The following is a 24,263-nucleotide window of genomic DNA, read 5'->3' as shown; positions in this document are numbered from 1 at the left end:
TGTAATATACTGGAATTTGCCTTTTCCTCCTTGTAACATAAAAAAGCATCAAATAGGGGGTCAGGAAGTCTGGAAATGTCTGGGGAGTGTGGGAGCACCTGCAAGGCAGCCTTGGCAAAGTCTTTTTTGTTTTTAATTCACAGGATTGGATATCCACAGCTAACCAACATCTTCTGCAATGCAGTTGTTTCCTTCCCTTTTTCAATTTCTTGAGTTTTGGAAAAGAACTTTAGTGACATTTGCCTTTTTTCTTTGCACTATTGAATAAAATAATAGGGCACTAATGATTTCATTATAAGGGAAGACAAAGTTAGGTAATTTATATCTGTGATAGATCTTAACCAAGGGAGAAGTAATATTCAACATTGTTTGGCTCTTACAAATGTATAAAAACCTCAGACTGAAATTCGATTAACTCCCCCTCCAACTTCTGCCCTTCCAGATGGGGAGAGAAAGGAACTAAAATTTTAAGGTAATGAAACATAGGGAAGATGTGCATGGCAGAATTTATTCAGTCATTTTTTTTGTACGACAGGAGCCCTGGAAATAGTTAAATATGTAGTGTGCAGTAATGGGAAGGCCAGAGGCATAATTCTTCTGGTTGGGAATTAATGGTTTTGGTCTGGCAGTTAATTCACTGTATATGCTTCTTGTTAATTTGCTTGCGTGTCCTCTTCATTTATAATTCATGTGATCCATTTAATTGGGAAAAGGGCTGTGTTTAAGTATTACCAAAATAATGTTTGATGTTCAGCAGGAGCAATCCAGTTATTTTATGTTTATATTATCAGACCTTCAGTACTGGAATGTTATTGCTTAGGAGTAATCTGCAGTTGATTATTAGGGGAAAGAATTTGGGCAGTGTTAAAACAAAACAGGTTCTTTACAGGTCATTCAGAAATACTATTTTTTAACTATTTGCTGCAACTTCAATCCATATGAAAAACGTGTGTTTGTGTACTTGTGGATTTGTATTAAAAATATTGCTGTGGGCAGAAAGTTGATAATTCTGCTATGAAAACTACCACTTCATTTTTCCTGAGCCTTGAGCAGTGTTTGTAATCATGCTAATATTTTTATTTCCAGAAGCAGCAGTAGATAGACAGATCGCATTTCCTTTATCTCCAGCTCATAATATAGAAGTGGAGAGAAATGGAAAACCAGGACTGGCAGAATTCAGTGAAGAAATGCAGTATATGGATGTAGAGGAACCACAATGTAAGTTTTATTGATCTTGTTATACTTCACTTAAAATAGGACCTTGCTTTTTTCTTGTTTAAATGATACATTTGAATTCCTCTGCAAAAATTTCTCAAACATTAAGATAGACTAATTTCTCAGCTGTCATCAAAAGTTATTTTTCTCTCTTATCTGTTTGCTGTATTGGTTGAAAGTTTAACACAAATGCACCAGAAATGTCCTAAACTACTGGAGAGGTTTGGTGCTTATAAGCAGATTAATGTTTATTTGAGGTTAGAAATCAAGTAGATCGATATGGCACCTTTCTAATTTAAATTGCTAGCCTGTTTCACCAGGATTTTACTTTGTTTCTTTGGCTAGTTTCAGTATAATTTTTCTTTGCATACCTGGCTTTTGTAGACATTGCTGCAGTAAACCAATAAGGAACAGAACATAAAGAATTCATAACTAGGCCACATCACACTGTGCCTGTTTCTATAACTTTGTTGTTAACTAGCACTCTTCCACAAAATATCTTAGGCTGTGAAAGCATTGAGTGGGTCTGGATGAGGAGAGCTGCAGACTAAAATTTATCAGTTGGAGTGACTCAGTTCTAGAGCAATGGTTCTTTTTCTTGGTCCTTTCAACGCTCTTACTTTACACCTGCTTTTCTCTTGTGGAATCAGCCTTGTCTAGAACATGGCTGTCAAGGTCCTTTCCAACCCAAACCATTCTGTGATCCTATGACTCCAAGGAAGGATCAAGAGGTGATAAAAGTGCTGAAAGGATGTGTTTGATGATGAGAAAGGAGCAGCAGATGAGTGAAGATGATTTCAGTAATTTGTATATCCTATAGAAAAAACAAAGCCATCCTTGTTTTAAATTTATTATTTGTTTTTTTTTAAACAGTGTTGTCCTGCTTCAGTAATGACCCAGTAAGGATTGTGGCTCTGTAGATATTGGTTCTTTATTTCATCAGTTGTATATTTTTGTGGCTTTTATAAGCCAGTCAAGATAGGTATTAATCCATATAATGCAACTGAAAATGGTTTTAAAACTGTCATTTACCATAACTGATTTCACTGGAAAATGTCTAAAAGTGAACTTCAAGTCTTTTTTTTGTGTTAAGTTATATGTATTTAGTGATCAGAGTTTGACATGGTGCATTTTTAATCCATGCAAATGATCAGATTTTATGACTTAATTATGGCTAATTCAGATCCACATTACTTATGTTTTCTAAGGTCTTAGATTGTGTCCATTTCTGGAGGAACATAAGGAAGATATACTTTGTGGTCCAGTATGGCTGGCTACTGGACTTGATCTATCAGGACATGCTGGAATGTTGACACTAACAAGTCCAAAGCTTGTTAAAGGTAAAGCAGTTTATGATGCTATTGGCATGAAGCCTGTGTGGCTGAAGTGCATCTCGTACTTCTGTAGTCAGACATAGGTTTGTTATCTGTTTTTACATTGACAAATTCTGCTGTGTAACACCGTAGTGAGTTGCTGTTTCAAATGGATGGTAAACTACTGTAATTAATATGGTTTATCTGTTCTGTTTACAACTTGCAATCTGTTTAAACTGTGCAAATTCTCCCTCCTCCTTTTTTTTTTCTCTACTTCTAGGCATGGCTGGTGGCAAGTACCGTTCATTTTTAATTCACGTCAAAGCAGTGAATGACAGAGGAACAGAAGAAATCTGCAATGGTGGCATTAGACCAGTGGTTAGAATACCTCCTCTAAAACCTCAAACAAACAAGGGCCATTCACTTGCTTCATTGTTGGCAAAAGTTGCAGCAGGCAAGGTAATGAATATCCAAGGAAGATAGGTTTGGTAGTTGTTGACTTGGTATGATTTATGTCATCTGAAAATGAAGCAGCTGTTAGCAGAATTAAGATCCATTAAAATCTACTTTCTAAAGAGGTGACACTGTGTTGACACCTTCTAGAATTAGAGTTCAACATTTCTAAGTTGTTTCTTTGTGCAGATTGAATTGCAAAGGTCTGTTCTGCCACTTTCACATTCTGAACACTTGTTTTTGAAACTTCTGGTCCCTTGAGTATTTTCAGTCGTTGATAGGTCTTATCCTTCTGTGAAGATGTGTGTGTGCATGTGTATTGTTCTATATTAAAGCAGTTAGTGAATAAAAACAGTTTATTTTGGTATAATGCTAAACTGAGAGATTTTAGCAAACTGCTTGCATTTCACTGAACAAGGTATAAAAATGGATCAGAACCAATGTGATTTATGAGTATTATTTTTCCCAAAAATATTAGGAAAAGCCATCTAGCAAAATTGAAGCCACTACTTCTTCAAGAAAATCAGATAATCTGCGAGGCTGTGACTTACTTCAAGAAGTCTCTGTGACAATTCGAAGATTTAAAAAAACTTCAATTTCAAAGGAAAGGTTAGTAGGTGTTTTTTAATTCTGAAAAAATATTAGCTTTAGTAATGCTTCTCATCAAAAGCTTAGTTCTTGAATTAGCTCAGGTCAAGATGCTGTTTAAAGTTGTTATTTCATAAGCTTATTTTGTATGGAAAATGCTGTAAATTGCAAGTAAGAGGGCACTATGCTGTGAAAGTTGTGGTAGAATAACACCATGCATGAAATTTTATGTTGAGTGAGGTTTTTTGCCTGACTGCAAAAGGCAAATGTAAATAAGTTTACGTGGTAAAATGAATTTTTTTTAAAGGAAGCATCTTCCCTTTCTATTTCAACGTTGCCTTGTTTTGTACAGCAGAATTTATATTAATCAACAAAAAGTTTAGAATCAAATTTAGCTAACAAAGAAGTGGTTGAAGTCTTTGGTTTGAAGTCTTTGGTACTGCAGACCTAGGTACAGGTAATACAGTATTTAAAGTGTATTGCCAGCTGCCACCCTGCAGTAGTGGCATTCACTGTAATGGGCTTAAAGAGGTTGATGAGGCTGCAAAGAGGTGTGAGCGAACAGTTGATAAGAGTTTTGTAGATGGTGAAATTTTGTTTAGGTTTAGAAATTGCTAGGCAAGTGACTGGGGGGAAAAACTTCAGAGAGGTTTGCTGGATCTGTTGTAATGTAGCAGAAAGTAGGATGATTGGGAATGTGTGCACAGAAAGTATTGCATATGCTTGTGTACTGCTTTTACTTTCATGGAGGATTCTCTTTTTTGCTACTCCTAAGACAGGATACAAAGCTGGAGAGTGGCCATATTGGTTAATTGTGGTTTTCTTTCCTTCTCCTCCTCCCCAGAGTTCAGCGGTGTGCCATGTTACAGTTTTCAGAGTTCCATGAGAAGCTGCTCACCACTCTTTGCAAGAAGACAGAGGATGGTCTGACCACAGAACATGCTCAGAGTCTTGTCCTCGACACACTTTGTTGGTTGGCCGGAGTGTATTCAAATGGCCCTGGCAGGTAAGGGAGGAATTCTGTTCAAATTATCATGGTTGTTTCTCAGTATCAGTTTGGTTTAAAAAAAATAGTTTTATGTTATTTTCTAAAGTATGCAACTTGTTTTCACAGCTCAAAGGAAGGAAATGACAGTTTGCTTTCTAAAACACGTAAATGTGTCTCTGATATTATACGTGTTTGCTTCTTTGAAGCTGGGCGGAGCATAGCTCACAAATGTGCACGATTTCTTGCACTATGCATCAGGTCAGTGCTAATTATTTGCATCTATTTGTTTTTGTTTATTTCTGTTTTACCTGTATTTTGGGGATTTGCATGCATTCTGAACTGAACATTTTGGTTTTTTGATGTTGAATTCGTAAGGCAGCAAGACCTGGTAGATATTCTTTTCAGGAAATATGTGTTTAGGGTGTGAGTGCAAAGAACACCAGTCTTTCAGCTTCATCTCCTGGAGGAGATTTCATCCCTCATTCTTACTTCCTTAAATGTTAAAGTGTTCTGTTTTTTTTTGTAGCAATGGCAGGTGTGACCCAAGTCAGCAAGGGTTTGGATCAGTTCTTCTGAAAGCTTTACTCGACAATATGCCTCTTCTGCCTGCTGCTGCCACAGGGGGTACGTATGCAGCGTTCTTGTCGTAAACATACACTGTGCATTTGTTGTTTGTCAAGTTGTCTTGGGCTCTCTGGTGAAATTAGAATGAGGTAATTGTTCAGTTAGTACTAAATGCTCCTTGGAGTGGTCTGGTCATGAAGTAGACATTTCAGGTGATGGAATTTTAAGCAAATAAGCTTGTTTAAACCAGAGTGTGAAGGCTGACATTTTGGAAGAACTTAAGTTTTCTAAAAATTCTGAAAGGTGTTTAGCAACAACAGATTCTGTTGACATAAGTGACAGTCAGGGTGGTTTGTTATTTGTTAAAATTAGGAGATAACCAGGAAACTTGGCTGTCCAAATGAAGTCCTAATAGCAATCCACTTTTCATTCTTCTGCACTACAGGGAAATTTTAACTAAATTAAATTTCTTTCTTGCCTATACTGCAGTGTAAAGGTCTCTTAACACCTTGTTGAAGCATCTAGAGTGCCAGATGGACTGGGAAGGTGACTTCACCCTTGTATTTTGGGTGGCAAGGCCTGCCTTTTCACACTAGGATATTGTTGAATTGTTTCTAGCTTGGCATCACCAATGAGTCTTAAAGAAAAATGAGTTTGTATTCCAAAAAGCTTGTTGTACTACCACCCAGGTCAAAACACAACACAGTGCTGCAGAGGGTGTGGAATGCACAGGGAGGGAAGGAGAAGGAGGAAACTGAGATTTGTGTTTCTGTATAGAACCACAGTGCCATGCTCCCAGAAATAATTTCTATGGAAGCAGTGCCTCTAGCAAAACTGATTAAGGAGACGGCAACCAGAACCAGAGGATGAAAGGAGGAAAAGAGTTGGCTCTGGAGTATGGCTTGGCTCTGATGAGATTGGAACCCCTAGCCAAGCACCTTAATATATCAAGAGTATTTTGATTGTTGTCAGCAGGAGGAGTGAGGGAAATGTGCAGAGCTGTCTCTTGGGAACCATTTTTTCCTTCAATTATGTGTTAGTTGATAAGAGAACTGGAAGTACTTGTAGAAACTTATGATTGCAGAATGATTCTTAATTGAAGCCTCTCAAGAAAGGGGAAGGGGTAGAATATGTCCTAGTCTGTATTCAGACCATTATTTATTATTATCCTTCAAAGATTATCCTTCAAAGTATGCTTTCTCAGTGAAAAATTTATATCATCTTTCACGTGAAATGATTTTATTTTAATGCAGGATCTGTGTACTGGTATTTTGTGTTGCTGAACTATGTAAAAGATGAAGACTTGGCAGGATGCAGCACAGCTTGTGCATCATTGCTGACTGCGGTGTCCCGGCAGCTGCAGGATCGCCTAACACCAATGGAGGCGTTACTTCAAACAAGGTACTAACAAGTGTGGTTGTTGTAAACTTTATCAAAACAAGCCTAAGAACCATCCAACGCTATCCTTTGGTGTTGTGGAAAAGGTTGTGTGTTATCCTTTGCTGTATTTGAGCAAGAATTAATTTGCTAAGGTTCAGGAAAACAGTTTTAACTTGTGCGAAATTAAAGTTGAATTCAGTTGCTGTGTCACATTTTAAATTAGCAAATATGTATGTGGTGTTTGAAGTCTGTGCAATCCTTAAGTTAGTATTTATGACTTTTATTGTAAGGACTAATAAGCATGTCAAATTTTGACTCTTGGAAGGAATTAAGTATACTGAATAGTTTCAGTTTGGCACAGTGCTTCACAAAGCTATAGTCTTTCAGTAGGCTGACAGTACATTTAACATATTTCTTCCAAAGGCCACATTCTAGGTGTAGGGACCTGGAGTAATTTACTGGGAATGCAGGTTCTTCTTTTAAATTACATATCAGTGTAATTTAGGACTGTGATGTTGTTTCCATACTGAACTGATTGGCCATTTAACTTTGGATTTACATGATACGAAAAGGAAATTTCTGGTGGTTCAGTTGTGTAGCAGTTTCCAAAGCTGCATTTTGGTGAAGGAAAAATGCTGCTGTTTGACATCTCTTTCAGTTGTGGTTTAGGTGTAAGAGTTTTCTTCCATGTCAAACAAGATCAAGGTAGAAAAAGTTGGGTGGAGGTTAGTTCAGAATTTTCAGGTAAAATTGAAAATGTATTAGAAAATGTAGTAAGGGAAGGTGTAGAGGAGGAAGAATATCTTTTAATTTTTGCTTTTAAAGAACTATAATTCCAAAATACTTAATAAAAACTTAGTCTCGGGTGTTACACTTGGGTCCTTATCCTGCTGTCTCCATTCCTCTACTTAGTTGTTAATTTATTTCACCATCTGTAGTCCTTACAGTTGATTAGACTTATCCCAGCAATATAAATGGTATCTAGAAAAATTTAGGATTTTGGAAAAATAAGTGAGTTGAACCAAATGAAGGAGAAAAAAGTGAAAATTACACTTGACATGAGAATGGCACCTTTCTGTAGGAATCAAGTTATTCCTTCGTATAAATTGCTTCCAAGTACTTTCTTTAAACAGTGTATCTTAAATAGAAGGTTTTCCTCCTTTGCAGTTGCCCACTTTTGAATTTGGTACATGACATTTCAGATCACCTTCTGGTGAGCACATGCTGTCTGCATGGCAAGGGAAGATTTCTGAAGTGAGCCTGTTCTTGGTGTCCTTCAAGCTTAGATTTTCTGGATGTTTCTAGATGATGTTTTACTGAGTTTCTTCTTGAAACTTAATTTGCTTTCTCTTTTAACTCTGTAACCCATAGATAGTTTTAAGAGTAGCAGTAAATCCCTTATTTGGTTACAACAGCTCTATAGCAAGGACTGACTCTTTCTTGATTTAGTTTATTAATTCAGGCAAAATTTGTGGGTCTTTCTTTCACATGTCCATGGATCGAGACAATACTGTCATTTTTTGGGTTTCTGTGGTTTTTTTTTAAAGAGAAATTAGGAGGCAGCCATAGCTTTCCCCTTTTTCTCTTTCCTCAAATTGTGTTGTATCTTTTTTGTGTACTTTTGTGTTGCAGAATTTATTGTATTGTGTTTTTTCCCTTGGTCCCAGGTGCAGTAGGTTAATATCTGGTAATCAGCTAAAAGCAGATGTCTAATTAACGGATCTACACATTCATGGGAGAATAATACTCATTTTACTATCATGTGCTGCAATAAATAAAGTAGAACTTGAAAGGATAAGGCCAGTAGGGTGTGTTACATGATTTGCAGTTCATAAAACAAAAAAGGGATTTTAGATAGGATTTTTGACTTTCTTACAAAAAACCAGGTTGGTTTTGTCTCTAGCAAATCTAAAACAATTTCTCCAGCCTATTCTTGAAAGTATGAGATTCATGTAGTCACGGAATTAAATTATTCTAAATATTGTAAGGTGTTACATGGTTTAATTATTGTTACTGTTCGCACTTGAACTGTCTCTGGCTCTTGTCTAATCTGAAAACTCTCCTGCTGCTCCATTTAGTGCTTGTAGGGGGATAGAATGTAGGAAAATAAAGATAGTGCAGAAAGTAGTCTTACCCCTAAGGAGTTGCATTTGGGCCAATTATCAAAGATTAGGAGCAGGCCTGACTTTAACAGGCCACAATTTTAATTTCTCCAATGAGAAGAAGAGTGCTATAAAAGAGTGGGTTGGCTGGTTGAGACAGGAACTTGGCTCCTTTGTGAAGAACAAAGAGTCAGTGCTCTGAGGAGCTCCCCACGAGAAACACCAAGGAAGGTATGGAACTTTTGTGATAAGGAGACAACAGTATGGAACCCCTGCAATAAGATGACAACAAGTGCTTGTGTCCTCCCCACACTGGCACTGGAGAGCAGATTCTTTCATTCTAAACAAATTCGGGATGTCTGGAGTGTATTTGTATCTTCACTGTATTCTCCAGATCTTAAAGAATTTCCTTTGGCTTCTTTGGTCCTTGTCTTCCTTGTATTGTGATACACAAAATTTTACACATTATTCTAGTTGAGGGCTCTGATGAATGAAATAGAAGAGGTATGTCACAGAGTTCATGTTCATTACTGCATGGATGAATAAGGTGATTGAGTTTTTACATTACGTTCTTTGTTTAGTCTTTGTTTTTTTGTTGGTGTACCTTCTATATCCTTTTTTGAAAAGGATTGCTAATGAAGCTCAAAACTGTGAACTTGATCATTCCTGCTGAAGAACAGGTAAAAGGCACTGTGCTTGTTGAAATAAATCTGGGCTGGACAGCATAAATTAAACCCTGTGCAGTATGTTCAAATTCTGATTCTACTCTACAATACTCTTGCAGAATTTTGACATTTTATCACCTGCTTATTTAATTAATCAAACTGTTTAAAATATGTAAGTAATCAGCGCTAGTGTTGAGCTCACCTGATTTATTTGTTTAAATGTTTAAATCAGAATGTTTAAATTCTGATGTCTAAAGCAGGATGTGAAGGTACCACACTGAATTTTGTCTGAGCATTTTTGTGTGTGTTTTAGCAGCCACTTTACAGGAGCATGTTGTCTTGGCTGGTGTGCAAAAAAAGGTCAGGCAGCAAACACATCAGTCTTGTGAGATGTGTAGGATGTACTGGTCCTGTCTAATGCATGCTGGTAAAGAGCAACCAAGTCTATCCTGTGTTGTTCTGAGTATAAAGTTATTTTAAATTTGCTACTTTCTAAGTAATTTGGTTGGGAAATGTAATGTTAAATGGGCTTGATCTGTAATTTTCAGATGATCTGCCCTTTTGTAAGATCATTCATCATTTTCTGATAATTGCAGTCATAGCATTGTGTGGCCAAAAGCACTGACCCCAGCTAATGGGGAAACATTTAGACAACCAGATAAGTCTATCTGTTTTTACCTTGTTGCCGGTGTTGTATTCATGTAGACATTTACACTTCTATGATTACTTGATCAAAAAAGACATTTAAACATTCCAGCCTTGTCAGCATGTTGGGGGCTTTTGCTTCAGCTGGTAAAGAAAAGAGGAACTGCTTGGAGGCAGAGGGAAAAGGGGGGTGGAACAACTTACTGCCTTTGCCAGTGTGTTTGTGGAAATATTTCAGATTTCCTCTGTCCCTTGCCAAAGTGTAGAGTGTTATGTTTCTCACTTTTGTATCTACACAGATGCATTTCTTTCTACTCTGGCTTAGTAATTTGGCCTGATTTCCATTTTTTTCCTCTTTTCAGTTGCTGGTAATAGGTATTTGCAAAGACTGAAAAAAAAGCCAAAACAAAAAAAAAACACTTTTAAACAAAAACAAAACCACAAACAAACAACCCCATTGATTTTCATGCTACTTTGGAGTTTCCTTTTTCTTGGCTTATAAAACCATAATTGATTTGGGACCACTTCGAGTGATGGTGCTATTTTTTGCCCTCCAATACTGCCAGAGTAAATGCTATGAGTTTTCTTCTGCTGAGGTACTCAATTGTTGATTGGTATGCCTAGCAGCATTTCCTTTTTTAATTCTTACTTCAGCTGGAAGAACAAGCTGAGGTGGAATTTCTTCTCCTGTTTTGAAACAATACTGTTTTTCAGACTAATGTCTCATTTACTATGTGCAGGTGTGTGTCTTGCTCATTGTCTAAGGCTTGTAGTTCTATTTCCATGTCTAGTGTGATTGTGTGTCATGCTTTCAGGATAATATTACATCTTCAGAACTCTTTCGTAATGAGGAGTTTCTTACTTAACATTATAAGATGTTTGAAAATGCCATCAAATAAATAATTTTAATAAACTATAAGCAAGTGATAATTTCTAAGATGTGTCAAATGAATGAACAGGATAGTTTGGAGTATAATGAATCTGGATGGTAAAATACTTGATCTTTTACTGTAAATAATTTTATATGAGTTCTTATTGTGTGAATGGTGCTGTTTGTCTTATTTGCAGATATGGATTATACAGTTCACCTTTTGATCCAGTTCTGTTTGATTTGGAAATATGTGGCTCTTCTTGTAAAAATGTATACAACAGCAGTATTGGAGTGCAGTCAGATGAAATTGATTTGTCTGATGTTCTATCAGGTATGTATGTTTAGTTTAGCAGTGATGGATTGTGGTAGAATTAGTAAATCTCTATTACAGTGATTTCTTTTCCTGAAGATGTGATTTTATATTTTCCAACCAAGCTGAAGTGCAAGGTATTCTCTAGCTCATGGTATCTTTTACATTTCCTGTGACCTTAGGACAAGAAGAAAAAGATTTTCTGGAATCTGTTATTTTCCTATCCTGTGGAATATCTCAGGGTAGAGATTAGACAGAAAGGCTGCTCTCATTCCCTGGGTCAGTCATCTAGGAATCACCTGTCACCTCTTTCAAGTAACTTCCTTGAGCTGTGTTATTATTCATTTAGGCTAGCAACACTCACATGAGCAGAGAAACTTAATTGGATTTTTCTGAAGTTGGAAAGCTGCCATATGGAATTTTTCTACTTAAATATAAAGGTTTACTGAGGTATTTTTTTCTGTTTTAGAGGAGTTAAAATACCTGTAAAGCATATTTGTGTCTATTCTCTCAAGTTAATTCATAAGTGAACCTTTAGACCCTCCAATGTCCTAAAGAACTAGATAATTTTTACCTGTCAGGAAATTCTTTTCATAGCAAGTGTGTTCATCAGTCTTAGTGACTCCTTTCCTTCTCTTGTATGCTGTTGTCTTTCTGCTTCCTGTCCCTTCCTCCATACAACTTTGTGAATTTATTTGGGTATTGATAGTTATTATTAATAGTCTGGGTTTTACACTAAATTTGTCTATGATCTTAGTTAGTCTGACAGTTTCTTCTTCTTCCTTTATTGAAATATTGATGTTTTAGGTAACATCAATATTTTTTGCAAGCTAATTTGCTTTCAGTGTAGAAAGAATAGAGCATCCATATATGATTTTTTTTCTGGAATTTAGAAGGTTATGCTACTCTTCTCTCACAGTTGACAATTTGACTTATTAATATGCTCTCTTCAGATTTGACAGCAAATCCCCATTTATATTGAGGATATGATAATGTTAGGATGTTTCTTCTACAACATGAACTAATAAAATATGTGCATTATATTTAGTTATCCCTTTTGACGCTTCATGAATTGAAGTGTCACTATGAAGAAAACATTGGCTGACTTTGCAGATATATGTGTTTCTTTTTCAGGAAATGGGAAAATAAGTAGCTGTGCAGCTGCTGAAGGTAGTTTTACTTCTCTTACTGGACTTCTGGAAGTTGAACCTCTGCACTTTACCTGTGTTTCAACAAGTGATGGAACTAGAATAGAAAGGGACGATGCAAGTACGTTTACTGGTATATACAATTTTTCATTTTTTCTTCTTAGCATAGTTTGTTCCATAGTACATTTTTAATTTAACATAATGGCACTGTTTGACCAGCTGACTGCTTGTAGTTTTCAAGTATTGAAATGTTTTGTCTGTGATTGTTTTTTTCTTAAATAATTTCTGTATGCGAAGAAAGCCATGTGTTGGGTCTCTGAACAGATATGTGGAGTTAAACTTCTTGGATCTTAGCAAACAAAGTGGATTTTAACAATATTAACTTGAATCCATTTGTTTCTATTGGAGAGTATAATGTACAAGCTTGCATCTTTACCTTACAAGCTTTTGTGGTGGAAGAATTCCGGAGCAATAGGTGGCTTTTCTGTAATCCAAGTGTTACATGTATGACCAAGTGCATAGTCTATAAACCATATACTTTGTAACTCAAGATGATGTTACCTTGTAGCAAGAACTGGATTAAATAGATGCTGGTTTTGCATCACTCTAAACAATTTATAAGGAATTTATAATTGCTACATAGGTGTTTTATTTTGTTTGTTTGTTTCATGCCAGTGAGTACCTTTGGGGTTACCCCAGCAGTTGGTGGCCTCTCTTCTGGAACAGTTGGGGAAGCCTCGACCGCACTGAGTTCAGCAGCCCAGGTAGCTTTGCAGTCTCTCTCTCATGCAATGGCCTCAGCCGAGCAACAGCTCCAGGTGCTGCAAGAGAAACAGCAGCAGCTTTTGAAGCTTCAGCAACAGGTTGGAGGCCATTTGGCTCTTTTTAGTGCTGTATCTAAACGTCAGAAGCTGAGAAGGTAGTTGCAGAACTAGATGGTTTGGTTTTCCTCCATAGCGTATTTGAGGAAGGAACTGCTCAGCACTCTGGTTTGCTCTTCTTTAACAAAGTGCTGGTGGTGTCTCCCATGCTGCTTTGGTCTTTCAGACTTAGTTTTTGTGTATTTTAAGGGTGGGTTGGGAGTTTGTAATAAAATCTAAGTCTTCATAAGTAGGTATATCAGTTGTAAATTGAAAAAGCATACCAAAATGAAAAGCATGGTTGCTGACACAGGGAAGCGCCAGTCATAAAGCCATTGTTAGCTGGCCAGTGCTTGGCTGTGTTGATGGATCTACTTTGATGTTCAGTGGAGGGTTTTTGCTTTTTTTTTTGATTATTCCATATAATTACTCATGTTCCTTAGCTTGTGAGTCAGATTAAATAGTTTAATAGTTTAATTTTTCAGCTTATAGGTAAGCTTTTTTCAGCTTACCTGTATTGAAGGTAGCTTAGGTTTATTAAATCCAGTTGTATAATCAAAGTTGAACTTGTGGCTCAATACTACTCCCATGTTCACAAGTAGTATTATCTTCTACACACATTGCTTTCATCTTCTCCACAGAAAGCTAAGCTGGAAGCAAAACTGCATCAGACAACAGCAGCAGCGGCAGCAGCAGCATCAGCAGTTGGTCCTGTTCACAACTCTGTGCCTTCCAATACAGTAGCAGCTCCAGGGTTCTTCATTCATCCTTCAGATGTCATTCCACCCACACCAAAAACAACTCCTCTCTTCATGACTCCACCTTTGACTCCACCTAATGAAGCAGTTTCTGCTGTTATTAATGCAGAGCTTGCTCAGCTTTTTCCTGGTTCAGTCATTGACCCCCCAACAGTTAACCTTGCAGCACATAACAAAAATACCAGCAAGTCTAGAACGGTAATTATTTTCTTTTTCTTAGAGAAACAAGATGTTATAAGCATTACCAGGGTCTTAATTTGTAATTGAGTGCTAGTAAATATATATATATTTTTGAGTGAGATGTGAAACTATATTGCTAAATTTATACCATGAGAAAAGAACTTAGGAAAGCAAGATAGTATTGTTACAGTACCTCGTCTGGTTTCTCTTTATTGGAGCTAGCTTAATTGTGTAAGGAGTTAATAATCCTTTGAACTTAGTAGTTCATATATTTTGATGGTTCATGCTTAAATCTAAGTGTAGTGAAGTGTTGTCAAAATTATGCATTTTTAACAGCTCACAATAAATGCATAGAACTTAATCACTCAATTTTACTGATGTTTTTCCATTCCTCAGAATCCACTTGGATCTGGCCTTGCTCTTGCAATATCTCATGCTTCACATTTTCTTCAACCTCCACCTCATCAGTCAATTATCATAGAGCGAATGCACTCAGGTAAAACCACAATTCCTAGTAGTACTTTTGACACATGTTCTAGTAAGAAGTGGAATATTTTCTGGGGCTTTAAATAAGTTGCTTAGCTACAGTCTCTCTTAGCTTTCCAGAGTAAAGATATTTCATGGTTTGTATTCTGTGATACCTGTGGGTTTAAGACCTAGCACTTGATGATAGTTGAAAAATGCTGGAGTCTTAGGGAATATGTTGGGTCTCAACAGCGAACTTGTTCAAAAATAATGCATAAAAAGCAAAACAGCTTCATTTAAGTTTATGCCAAAATTTTCTTCTCCAAGTGTTCAAGCTGTAGTGGGAGTTTCTGGGATTGTGCAGGTATTTGTAGCCTCAAATATGCAAATATAGCTTTTAAGCAATGCATAAACCTTTATATACCTTTTCAACAATACATAAACATGGCTTTATTGTTTGAGAAGTAACATGTCTCGCTGGTTAGCACACACTGGTCTTTAAGGCAATCCTGTGTTTTTCTTACCTAGGAGCAAGAAGATTTGTGACCCTGGATTTTGGAAGACCTATATTACTGACAGATGTATTGATTCCCACTTGTGGAGATTTGGCTTCTTTGTCCATTGACATCTGGACTTTAGGAGAAGAAGTGGATGGAAGGCGACTGGTAGTGGCTACTGACATTAGCACACACTCACTTATTTTACATGACTTGTTGCCACCCCCAGTTTGCAGGTTTATGAAGGTAAAAGGATCTTTTTTTAAGTTCCTGATGTTTGTTAGTACATGAACTTCCACTTAAGGTGTCTTCAGACCAAACTCTTTTGCACTATACATTTTTAATGTATTTTTGACTTGGTGTTTATCTTTCCTGTTTTGATACAATTGTGTTACAATATAGTTGCATTTTCTTTCAGATCACTGTTATTGGTCGATATGGTAGCACAAATGCCAGAGCAAAAATCCCATTAGGATTTTATTATGGCCATACCTATATCCTACCCTATGAAAATGAGCTGAAACTAATGCATGATCCCCTCAGAGGAGAAGGCGAATCAGCAAATCAGCCAGAAATTGATCAACATTTGGCAATGATGGTTGCATTGCAAGAAGACATACAGTGCAGGTTAGGAAAAAAAAAAGTGTATTTCCTAATTATTTTAATGTAAACCACTGGGATATCATAATGTAGATTTTTTTTTTTCTTCCCATTATTTTCTTCAGACCAAAAAATACTCACAACTCTACAACAGCAGAGTATTTTTATAGGAAGAATAAAAACTACGCTGTATTTTTTTTTTCTGTATCTGTTTTAACAGTGCGTTCACAATGGACCAGAAGTTGGCTTCTGGCAGGGTGGTTGTCAAATGTATTGCTGTTTGCTAATGCGTATTGAATTGTGTTTTTTGTATATTTCCCTTTAGGTACAATTTGGCCTGTCATCGGTTGGAAATCCTTCTGCAGAGTATTGACCTGCCACCACTCAACAGTGCTAACAATGCCCAGTACTTTTTGAGAAAGCCAGACAAGGCAGTAGAAGAAGACAGCAGAGTATTTTCTGCTTACCAGGACTGCATTCAACTGCAGCTTCAGCTCAACTTGGCTCACCATGCTGTTCAGAGACTCAAAGTAGCTCTAGGTGCAAGCAGGAAAACACTGAAGGAACAATCTGATCCAAAAGAGTTGATTCAGATGTCATCCACAGAGCAGCTACGCACCATCATTAGATACTTACTGGATACTTTGCTCAGTTTGCTACATTCATCCAATGGTCAGTATTTTTTGAGGTTTTGATTTTTTTGTCATGTTAGTAGAAACAATTTCCAAATATTTTTATTTCTTGACCTGCACTTTTCTACTATAAGGCCTTTATACTAGGTTTAGATGTAGAATCATAGAAATGTAGAATGGTGTTGGAATTTGAAGGAATCTTAAAGATCATCCAGTTCCAACACCCTACCATGGAGAGTGACACCTTTCACTAGAGCAGGCTGCTCCAAGCCACATCTACTGTGATTTTAGTAGCTGATAGCATACTTTGTAAAGTTTTACCATTGGCACCAAGCTGGCTTAACCACTTCCTGAAAAGGACAGGAGAAGGTGTCAAGGTCCTTCTCTCTTTTGTGTAGTCCCAGCTGCATATTCCCTTTTCAGATAGTCCTTCTTGGGATGATCCAGTTTGCTGAAGTAACAAAACACTGCCCAGGCAGAATACTCAGGTGGTTCAGGTGGTTTTCACAGGCAGAATCACCTTGTGAAAGGATCTGTGAGCAATTGAGGCCAGTGCAATGCTGGAGATGGATTGGGCAGTTAGAAGCGGGCCGAGGAAGCAAAAGTTGCCTCAAGAGTAGTGGTGGCAGTGGACTCATAAAACCAATATTTGTAGTTAGTTCATGATTTTTTGATATCCAGAAAAAGCTTCTATTTCCTAAGCTTGCCATTGAATGAATGGCAAATTGAAATTAAAAAATTTGAGTAGGAGTTGGTGGTGTTTAAAAAAAAAAAAAAACAACAAAAAAAGGAAACGTTAAGTTTCCTTTTCCGTTGACAAGTTGTTGTGTGATTTTCTGTGCCAGTTTGTTCTAAAACATGATGGAGATTTGGTTTTTGCTTCATGTAGGTTCTGTGGAGTATTTGCACTGACATAGTATTGGTTTGGTTTTGACCAAATGGCCTGGTCTTTGAGTTACCTACAAATCCCATCTCCCCATGTGTTCCCACCTCCTTTACTCCTGTGCCAGTTAGTCTAATTGTAGTAGTTTAAAAAACTTACTGCAAACTTCTTCCTATGTTTTCAAGTCATTGTCTCTTTAAACAGAGGTGTTCTCTTTTCTTAAAAGGGCACTCAGTTCCTGTGGTTCTGCAGAGTACTTTTCATGCTCAAGCTTGTGAGGAGTTATTTAAACACCTGTGCATCAGTGGAACCCCCAAGATCCGGTTGCACACCGGCCTTCTGCTGGTTCAGCTCTGCGGAGGGGAAAGGTGGTGGGGTCAGTTTCTCTCAAATGTACTGCAGGAATTGTACAATTCAGAGCAACTTCTCATATTTCCACAAGACAGGTGAGGTATAAATCTATATTGATACATTATGTGTGGATCAGTGAAGTAATTTCATTGTTCATAATTTAGCATTGGAGTTGACAAAATGAGACTGAAGGGTACTTATCCGTGGTTTTCACTGACTTAAGAAATAGACCCAAAAAAGTACTGCAGATGATAAATGTCCAATTGCAGTTATTTATTGCACCTATTTGGTTCTTACACCACAAAAAATTTGCTATTTTTTCTTACTTGGAGATCTTTGCATCCCTAGCAGGATTGCTGTCCAGTGTCAAAAATGACCTTCTCTTTTATCAGGCTTAAATGTACCCTCATCATAGAGCTGGTTTCTCCAGTATTTGAAAGTGGGATTGAGACTGGAAGGTACACTGTTAGCATTCACTGCAAAAAACTGCACTGAGATAAGAGTAAGAATGTGTAGAGTTGAGCACTGAATATTAGATATATTGATAAGTTCAGATTATTAATTGAGGTCTTTAATATTCTAAATGTTAGCATTTTATTTAAATCAAACATATTTGCTGCTTAGAGGCTTTCTGCCTTCTTTGAATAGTAACATCTATATTCATACCTTTTTAAAAGAATAATAATTAATTTTTAAAATTAATTAATTCAAGAATATAAGAATTCATAGATTTTATTCTCTTTCCCTGCTATCAGTAGTATGTAATAGGAAATAAAATGGATGAGATCTTGTTTCAGATGTGGAAGACTCTGCTGACCTCTTGAGGGTGAAAGAGAAGATGTTCACCCTAAAATGCTGCACTAACCTTAATGATAAGAATGTGAAATCCAGTCTGCTAGCTGGGCCACAGTACTGCTTTCTGTAGCAACCTGTCTGTGTCTCAGATGAAAGCCTAGGACAATAATGTTATATAAGGGGTGTTGCAGGATATTACGGATTCTGAAAAAGAAATGAAATCTTAAATATGTAAATTTTATTTTTAGGGTCTTCATGTTGCTTTCTTGCATTGGCCAAAGATCGCTTAGCAACAGCGGTGTTTTAGAAAGTCTACTTAATCTCCTGGATAACCTGCTGTCACCCCTGCAACCACATTTACCTGTGCACAGAAGAACTGAAGGTAGCCTTCTAATTTGGGAGATCACTTTCATATTCATTATAAACTGGAAAATTGAGACTAACGCACAATTTTTGGTGTATTAAAAGAAGAAATTGCTTGTTTACTATATTTCTAAAATACGGTTGTCTTTTAAAATGTGATTAATCTTCTTGTTCTTTAGGTGCTAAAAGAGATTCCTTCCCCCACCCCATTAAAACTGAGCAAAATCTGTTTGATTATTTGTATTTCAGCTAGGAAGCTTGGGCAGAGTGGGGGGAACATTCAAAGTATAGGCAGCTCTAGTGAATGAGTTTGGAATTTAATGGCTTGGAGAGAAATGCACCTTTTTGCTCATGAGATCCTTTCTAACTTTCAAGTTTTTGAGGTGAAACAGATACGAAAACAAGTTTAAGTGTATCTGTGTGGTTTCTGCCGACTACACAGTTTGTTTTTGTGGGGCTTTTTGTAATTACAAGGAATTTATATTTTTTTTTTGATCCTAAAAATTTACTGAAATTATATCCTGCAAACTTGATTTTCTTTGAGTGTTCTCTTAACTACCCCGACGTTGACGCAAATTCTTATTTTTGAAAACATCACACCCTAGGCTACTTCATTTGTTATGTACAGGTAGCAAAGCATTATAGAAGATCAGTTGTTTAAAATTCTTGGCCTTGTGAGGTCTGTAAAGTGCCAGCTGAGACTCTGTCCTTACAGACCTACAGCTGGTGTCAGAAGCTGTCCTGTTGCTTCCCACTGATCTGCCATGTGCTTTCTCTATTGGGGCCATATCCTGCTATAGTCTCTAACTAGTCTGAGGCAAACCCAAGCTTACATCTCCTCTACCTCTGTTTGCACTCTCCCCACAGCTTCCAATTCCTTTCATAGCTCTTGCCTTACTAGTTGTCCTCATGGAGGACTTTAGGAAGCAGAAGTAACTGATACTTCAGAGCTTTATTTGCTGGTCTTCCAGCTTCCTTCCTCCTGGACAGTACAGGTGAGTACTAGGGCAATATTATGTGTGGTGGAAGCATCAGGTATGGCAGAAGAAATTCCTATTTGAGAACTGTCACACATAAATCAGGGTCAAAGGGGTGAATACTTACTGGGGAAAAAGTGAAAAAGCAAAGGAAAATCAGAGCAAGAGGTGAGTGTTAGGAGTGGAGAGAAGTTGTAAACTTTGAGGCTGGAAGAGGAAAAAAGGAATAAGCAAAAGACATTTGGAGGGAGGGAGGGAGAGAAGCTGAGAATTATTTTTTTTTTGTGAGATAAATGGAAAATAAATGGTCTTGTTCTAACAGAAGTATGAAAAGGTATGTACTTCACTCTGCAGCAGGATCCTTTCTTTTTATTCTGCCAACGAAAAAGGTAGCAGTCACCAATGCACCTCATTTCTGTTCTTGCAGTTTAGTCTGTGGTTCCAGTCCAGGTCATGTTATGGACCTGTTGGGGTCTTTCCTCTGCCTCCGTGGGATGGGGATGGGCTGCTTTCTGTCAGCGTGTGCTCAGGAAACTGCAGTTAACATGTCAGGCTGCATCCTAATGCTTGGATGCCCGCAGCTACATGTGATTGTGGATGGATCATTTCTGTGCCTTAGTTTTCTTGTTTGATCTGCATTTAATAATAGTTGGAATTAATTGCAGCTTTTTTGAGGTCAGTGCATGAAAAGCACAGTGTAGTTACATGTGGCTCAGCACATTGCGCTGATATGAAAATGTGGGTGTAACCTCTTGTGCTGATGTCTTTGCTATATTGACATGGTAGAATTATACTATTTGCATAATTAGTGTAATTAAGTGGTCATTATTTGCATATTATTACATTTTTTTTCTGGTTTTGCTGAGCAGTCATGAGTTCACTTTGGAACTGTTAGGATTTCCATGTGCACAAAGATTTTTCTTGCATGATATGCAAGATAGGTTTTTTTTTTTCTTTTCTGCCTGTACAAAAACACAGCATTTAAAGTGTGAGACTGAACTAGGCATTAGCCAGTCTTTAGTGCCACCAGTGTCATTCATCTAGTCCAAAGTCATTCTTGGCTTTCCTGCAACTTATTCAGATAGCTACATGAAATGCACTCATGGAGAAGTCAAGATGGAGGTATCAGTATGCATGGTTATAACTATCTTATTGGAGCCCTGCCTGATGGAGGAGTTACCTGCTGTAGAATTTGAGATATCTACTTCATGTACTTTAATGCAAGCAGCTGTCATTATGCATTTGGTATTGAGGAAATTTAGACATTAAATTTTTGACTCTTTTTATTAAAAAATGCTGCTTAATTTTTAGCTTGAACAGTTGAGGTGAATCTTTTGACGTCCGACTTAACCAGACTAAGGGAACTGTGACATTTTGGTTTGCCCCTAAATTTTATACTGATTTCTTTCCTCATTTATGAGTGCTCAAGCTCTAACTCTCCTTTTAAAAAACAAGAGGGGAGTGGAGTCTTTGTGGTCTAGTGATGTGAAATGTGTGATGTTTATGTCTTCAGAAATTTATTAAAGCACTGAAATTTGTTTATTTTGAAGGAGTTTTAGATATTCCCATGATCAGTTGGGTTGTAATGCTGGTGTCCAGACTACTGGATTATGTAGCTACTGTTGAAGATGAAGCAGCCACAGCCAAGAAACCTCTGAATGGAAAAGAGAGGGAACGCTTTTTGACAGGTACATCATCTTTATTATCAAAAGTTCATTCTATGAGTATTGTTCTGGGAGGTGTTCAAATAACTGAAATTCATTTTCTATTCACTTGAAAAAAGAGATTTTAAGAATGCATGTTGTGGTTTTTTTTCATTCTTGTCTACTTATTTACATCTACATCTCCTTCTAAATGTAATCTCTTTTATTTTTTCAAGTGAAAAATGCAGGATTGATTTTAATTTGTGAAATGTCTGTATATTACCCTATGACTGTGACTTCACATGAGACACTTGGTATAAATGTTTTGGTATTTATATCCACTATTTTTAAATTGGCTTTTGTCTGGGTTTCATTTATTTCATAATAATAGTAGTAGGAATAATAATATGTACTATATATTGTTGTTGTCATCATAATTATCATCATTGTTATTACTATTACTTTGATTAGCTATGGTTTTCTTCTAATATCTTTTCTAAAATTTAAAACAAAGCTTTTACGTTATGAAGATGTTTTACTATACTTACTTAGGACGAGTTGCTTGCCTGCTTATATGTTCTAAGAATAATGAAAAAAGGATGGTACCACTGCATTTTAATATCACACAGAAATTACTACTATGAGTGAGGACAGTTGAATAATGCCAGGAGTTCAGTTTAGCTTGTTTCTTTAGTACTTAATATATGGAGATGCTAACCATTGAAACATAAAGGCTTTTCTCTAAAGTTAAATGAGGTTTAATAAGATGGATTAATTTTTAAAATTTTATTTCCATTAGGAAACCAGTGGAGTTTTATAAACAATAGCCTTCACACTCAGAGTCTGAGCAGATCTACTAAAGGCAGCAGTAGCCTCGACAGACTGTATTCCCGAAAGATCAGGAAGCAGCTCGTGCATCATAAACAGGTGACTTCCTGCATGGTAGTGGCCATTTTCACAGAAGTGTCTCATTTATAGGGTATCTCATTTCTTGAAACAGCAGCTTTGGCATTGGGACTCATTCAGCCTTGCTTTGGCATAGGTCTGATTCTGTAGCTAAAGGCTGCCTAACTTCTTTGACATTCATCTAAAACCATGGGGCAAGGGATCTGCTAGAAAAACACATGTTGGGCTGTACTGTTGTACTCTGTTGGACAATAAATATAATGTACTTTCTACATAAATCTGAGTACAAGCACCTAAGCTGTGATTTAAAAGTATTTTAAAAGCTCAAGTTACAGTTTGAACTGAAGATTGCTATCATGTGAACATACTGATCCTTTTAACATCTTATTGCTTAAATTTTCATTTATTCCTATTAACATTTTCTTTTAGCAACTTAACTTATTAAAAGCAAAACAGAAGGCTTTGGTGGAACAGATGGAAAAAGAGAAAATACAAAGCAACAAAGGATCATCATACAAACTTTTAGTAGAACAGGCAAAACTAAAGCAGGCTACTTCAAAGGTATGATGCTCTGAAACTGTAACTGACTTCCTGTCCTTTATGTGAAAAGACCTGTTCCTGCAAAGTCATTTTTGTCTTACTTTGACCTTATTCCAAAAGTTGTTTCATCATGGCTGCTATCAGGTATATTCTAATACTGAAAAAAAGCAGCCATCTGGAAATTTATTGCTCTGTGAAAAATAGTTTATTGTTCTACAGGATTCTTTTAGGTAGTCATGGCCAAAAATACTAATAAATTTGTAGCTTCAGGGATGTCAGTCATGTCATTAAACTTTGGATAACATACAGCAATAGAGAGATAAAGTAGGACTTTTTATGGGTAGCTTTTGTGCATGATGCTCTTCTAGATGCTTTCCTGGTTGGGTAATTGAAAATAATCATGTCAATGTCTGTCTTCCCGAACTAATAAATATGACTTTTGAGAATTATTTTTGAAGTTTGTCATAAGCTCTTTAGCTTCCTGAAGGTACCCACCACTTCAGTTGTGGCATCTTGCAATAGGCCCCAGATATTGAGAGTTGATGATGTACTTAAAGAATTGTTTTGGCTATGAGAGGAGATGCTGAAATTTAGGGATTTCAGACAATGACAATGTGGACTTCGCAGGGAACACAAAAAATGTGTTAATCTTACTAGCTATCAAACTTAGGTGATATTTCTCTTGAAATATCAATATTTTGAGAGAAATATTTCTCTTGAAATATTTACTCCCTAGTTCAAGAAGTATTCATGTCTGTTAGGATGCCTGAAAATAGGTCTGTGGAAGGAGATTATATGATGTTGGACCTTACGGGCAATCTAAAAAGAATCTTAAAATTTGTAGCAATTATGGAAAAAAAAATCACTAGCATAAAGCCCTAAGTTTTCACTAACTGTGCTTGTCATGAGCTGTTCTTTCCTGCGCTATCTTCTGCTTTATTCCAGCAGATTATACCAAGGGTGCTACTCCACTGGTGGCCCCTTGAGACACCTTTAAATGAGTTACTGGCTGAACTGTGCTGTCCAGCTGTTTTAAGTCTCACTTGATATTACCCATGTTGTGTTAAAAAAAGTGTTGAACAAAAGATATTTCTTCTTGTAGTTAAGGTGTTACTGGACCCTTGAAAAGTTGCATTTTATATGTGTTTTGCCATTTCGCCTACTAATCACTTTTAGTTATGACAAGCTGTGAGTGACGTGAGACATGTACAGCCTTTAGGAGAAAGTGAAACCTTTGTCTTACTAAATAGCTCTTTCTGTGGTCTACTTCAGTAACTACTGCTTAAGTGAGATTATAAGAGGCAATTGTGTTATCTAATGTACACTGCTAGTGTAGCTGATACAATGAGCTGAGCTGCTAAATGAATGTCCTTAGTGGATGAGAGGATTAATAAAAGCACCTTCTTTTCTCCATTGCATATAAGCCCTCTGTCAGAAAGGTTTTAGTTCAGAGCCATGATCAAAAATCAAACTAGTTCAATTTATGGTATGAATGATACATACTTTGAATCATGGTAGTATTAAGAAATTTAGAAATTCCTGATGATTTATCAAATGTGAAGAACTGAAAA

The 24,263-nt window shown here is 36.8% G+C and overlaps 1 protein-coding gene across 6 annotated transcripts in view; it reads left to right on the top strand.

Moving 5' to 3' along the window:
• The window catches only part of BIRC6 (baculoviral IAP repeat containing 6), a 176,119-nt gene that overhangs the window by 45,624 nt on the left and 106,232 nt on the right, over positions 1–24,263 (top strand). For 2 of the 6 annotated variants that reach the window (XM_063151838.1, XM_063151834.1), the window contains exons 14-34: positions 1,087–1,218; positions 2,424–2,555; positions 2,809–2,987; positions 3,460–3,590; positions 4,414–4,575; positions 4,684–4,815; positions 5,084–5,181; positions 6,375–6,522; positions 10,982–11,115; positions 12,229–12,375; positions 12,918–13,105; positions 13,744–14,058; positions 14,437–14,536; positions 15,034–15,248; positions 15,421–15,629; positions 15,928–16,274; positions 17,344–17,563; positions 18,512–18,645; positions 21,154–21,291; positions 22,046–22,173; positions 22,582–22,713. In XM_063151838.1, the coding sequence (XP_063007908.1) occupies positions 1,087–1,218; positions 2,424–2,555; positions 2,809–2,987; positions 3,460–3,590; positions 4,414–4,575; positions 4,684–4,815; positions 5,084–5,181; positions 6,375–6,522; positions 10,982–11,115; positions 12,229–12,375; positions 12,918–13,105; positions 13,744–14,058; positions 14,437–14,536; positions 15,034–15,248; positions 15,421–15,629; positions 15,928–16,274; positions 17,344–17,563; positions 18,512–18,645; positions 21,154–21,291; positions 22,046–22,173; positions 22,582–22,713 (3,521 nt within the window). The remainder of the gene's footprint in view (positions 1–1,086; positions 1,219–2,423; positions 2,556–2,808; positions 2,988–3,459; positions 3,591–4,413; positions 4,576–4,683; positions 4,816–5,083; positions 5,182–6,374; positions 6,523–10,981; positions 11,116–12,228; positions 12,376–12,917; positions 13,106–13,743; positions 14,059–14,436; positions 14,537–15,033; positions 15,249–15,420; positions 15,630–15,927; positions 16,275–17,343; positions 17,564–18,511; positions 18,646–21,153; positions 21,292–22,045; positions 22,174–22,581; positions 22,714–24,263) is intronic. The other 4 variants (XM_063151839.1, XM_063151836.1, XM_063151835.1 and 1 more) reach the window with 4 other exon arrangements.

This window comes from Melospiza melodia, chromosome 3 (genome assembly GCF_035770615.1).
Source record: "Melospiza melodia melodia isolate bMelMel2 chromosome 3, bMelMel2.pri, whole genome shotgun sequence".
NCBI classification, from domain to species: Eukaryota; Metazoa; Chordata; class Aves; order Passeriformes; family Passerellidae; genus Melospiza; species Melospiza melodia.
The sequence above is the reverse complement of the archived record's forward strand: the minus strand, read 5'-3'. Positions and strand labels throughout refer to the sequence as shown.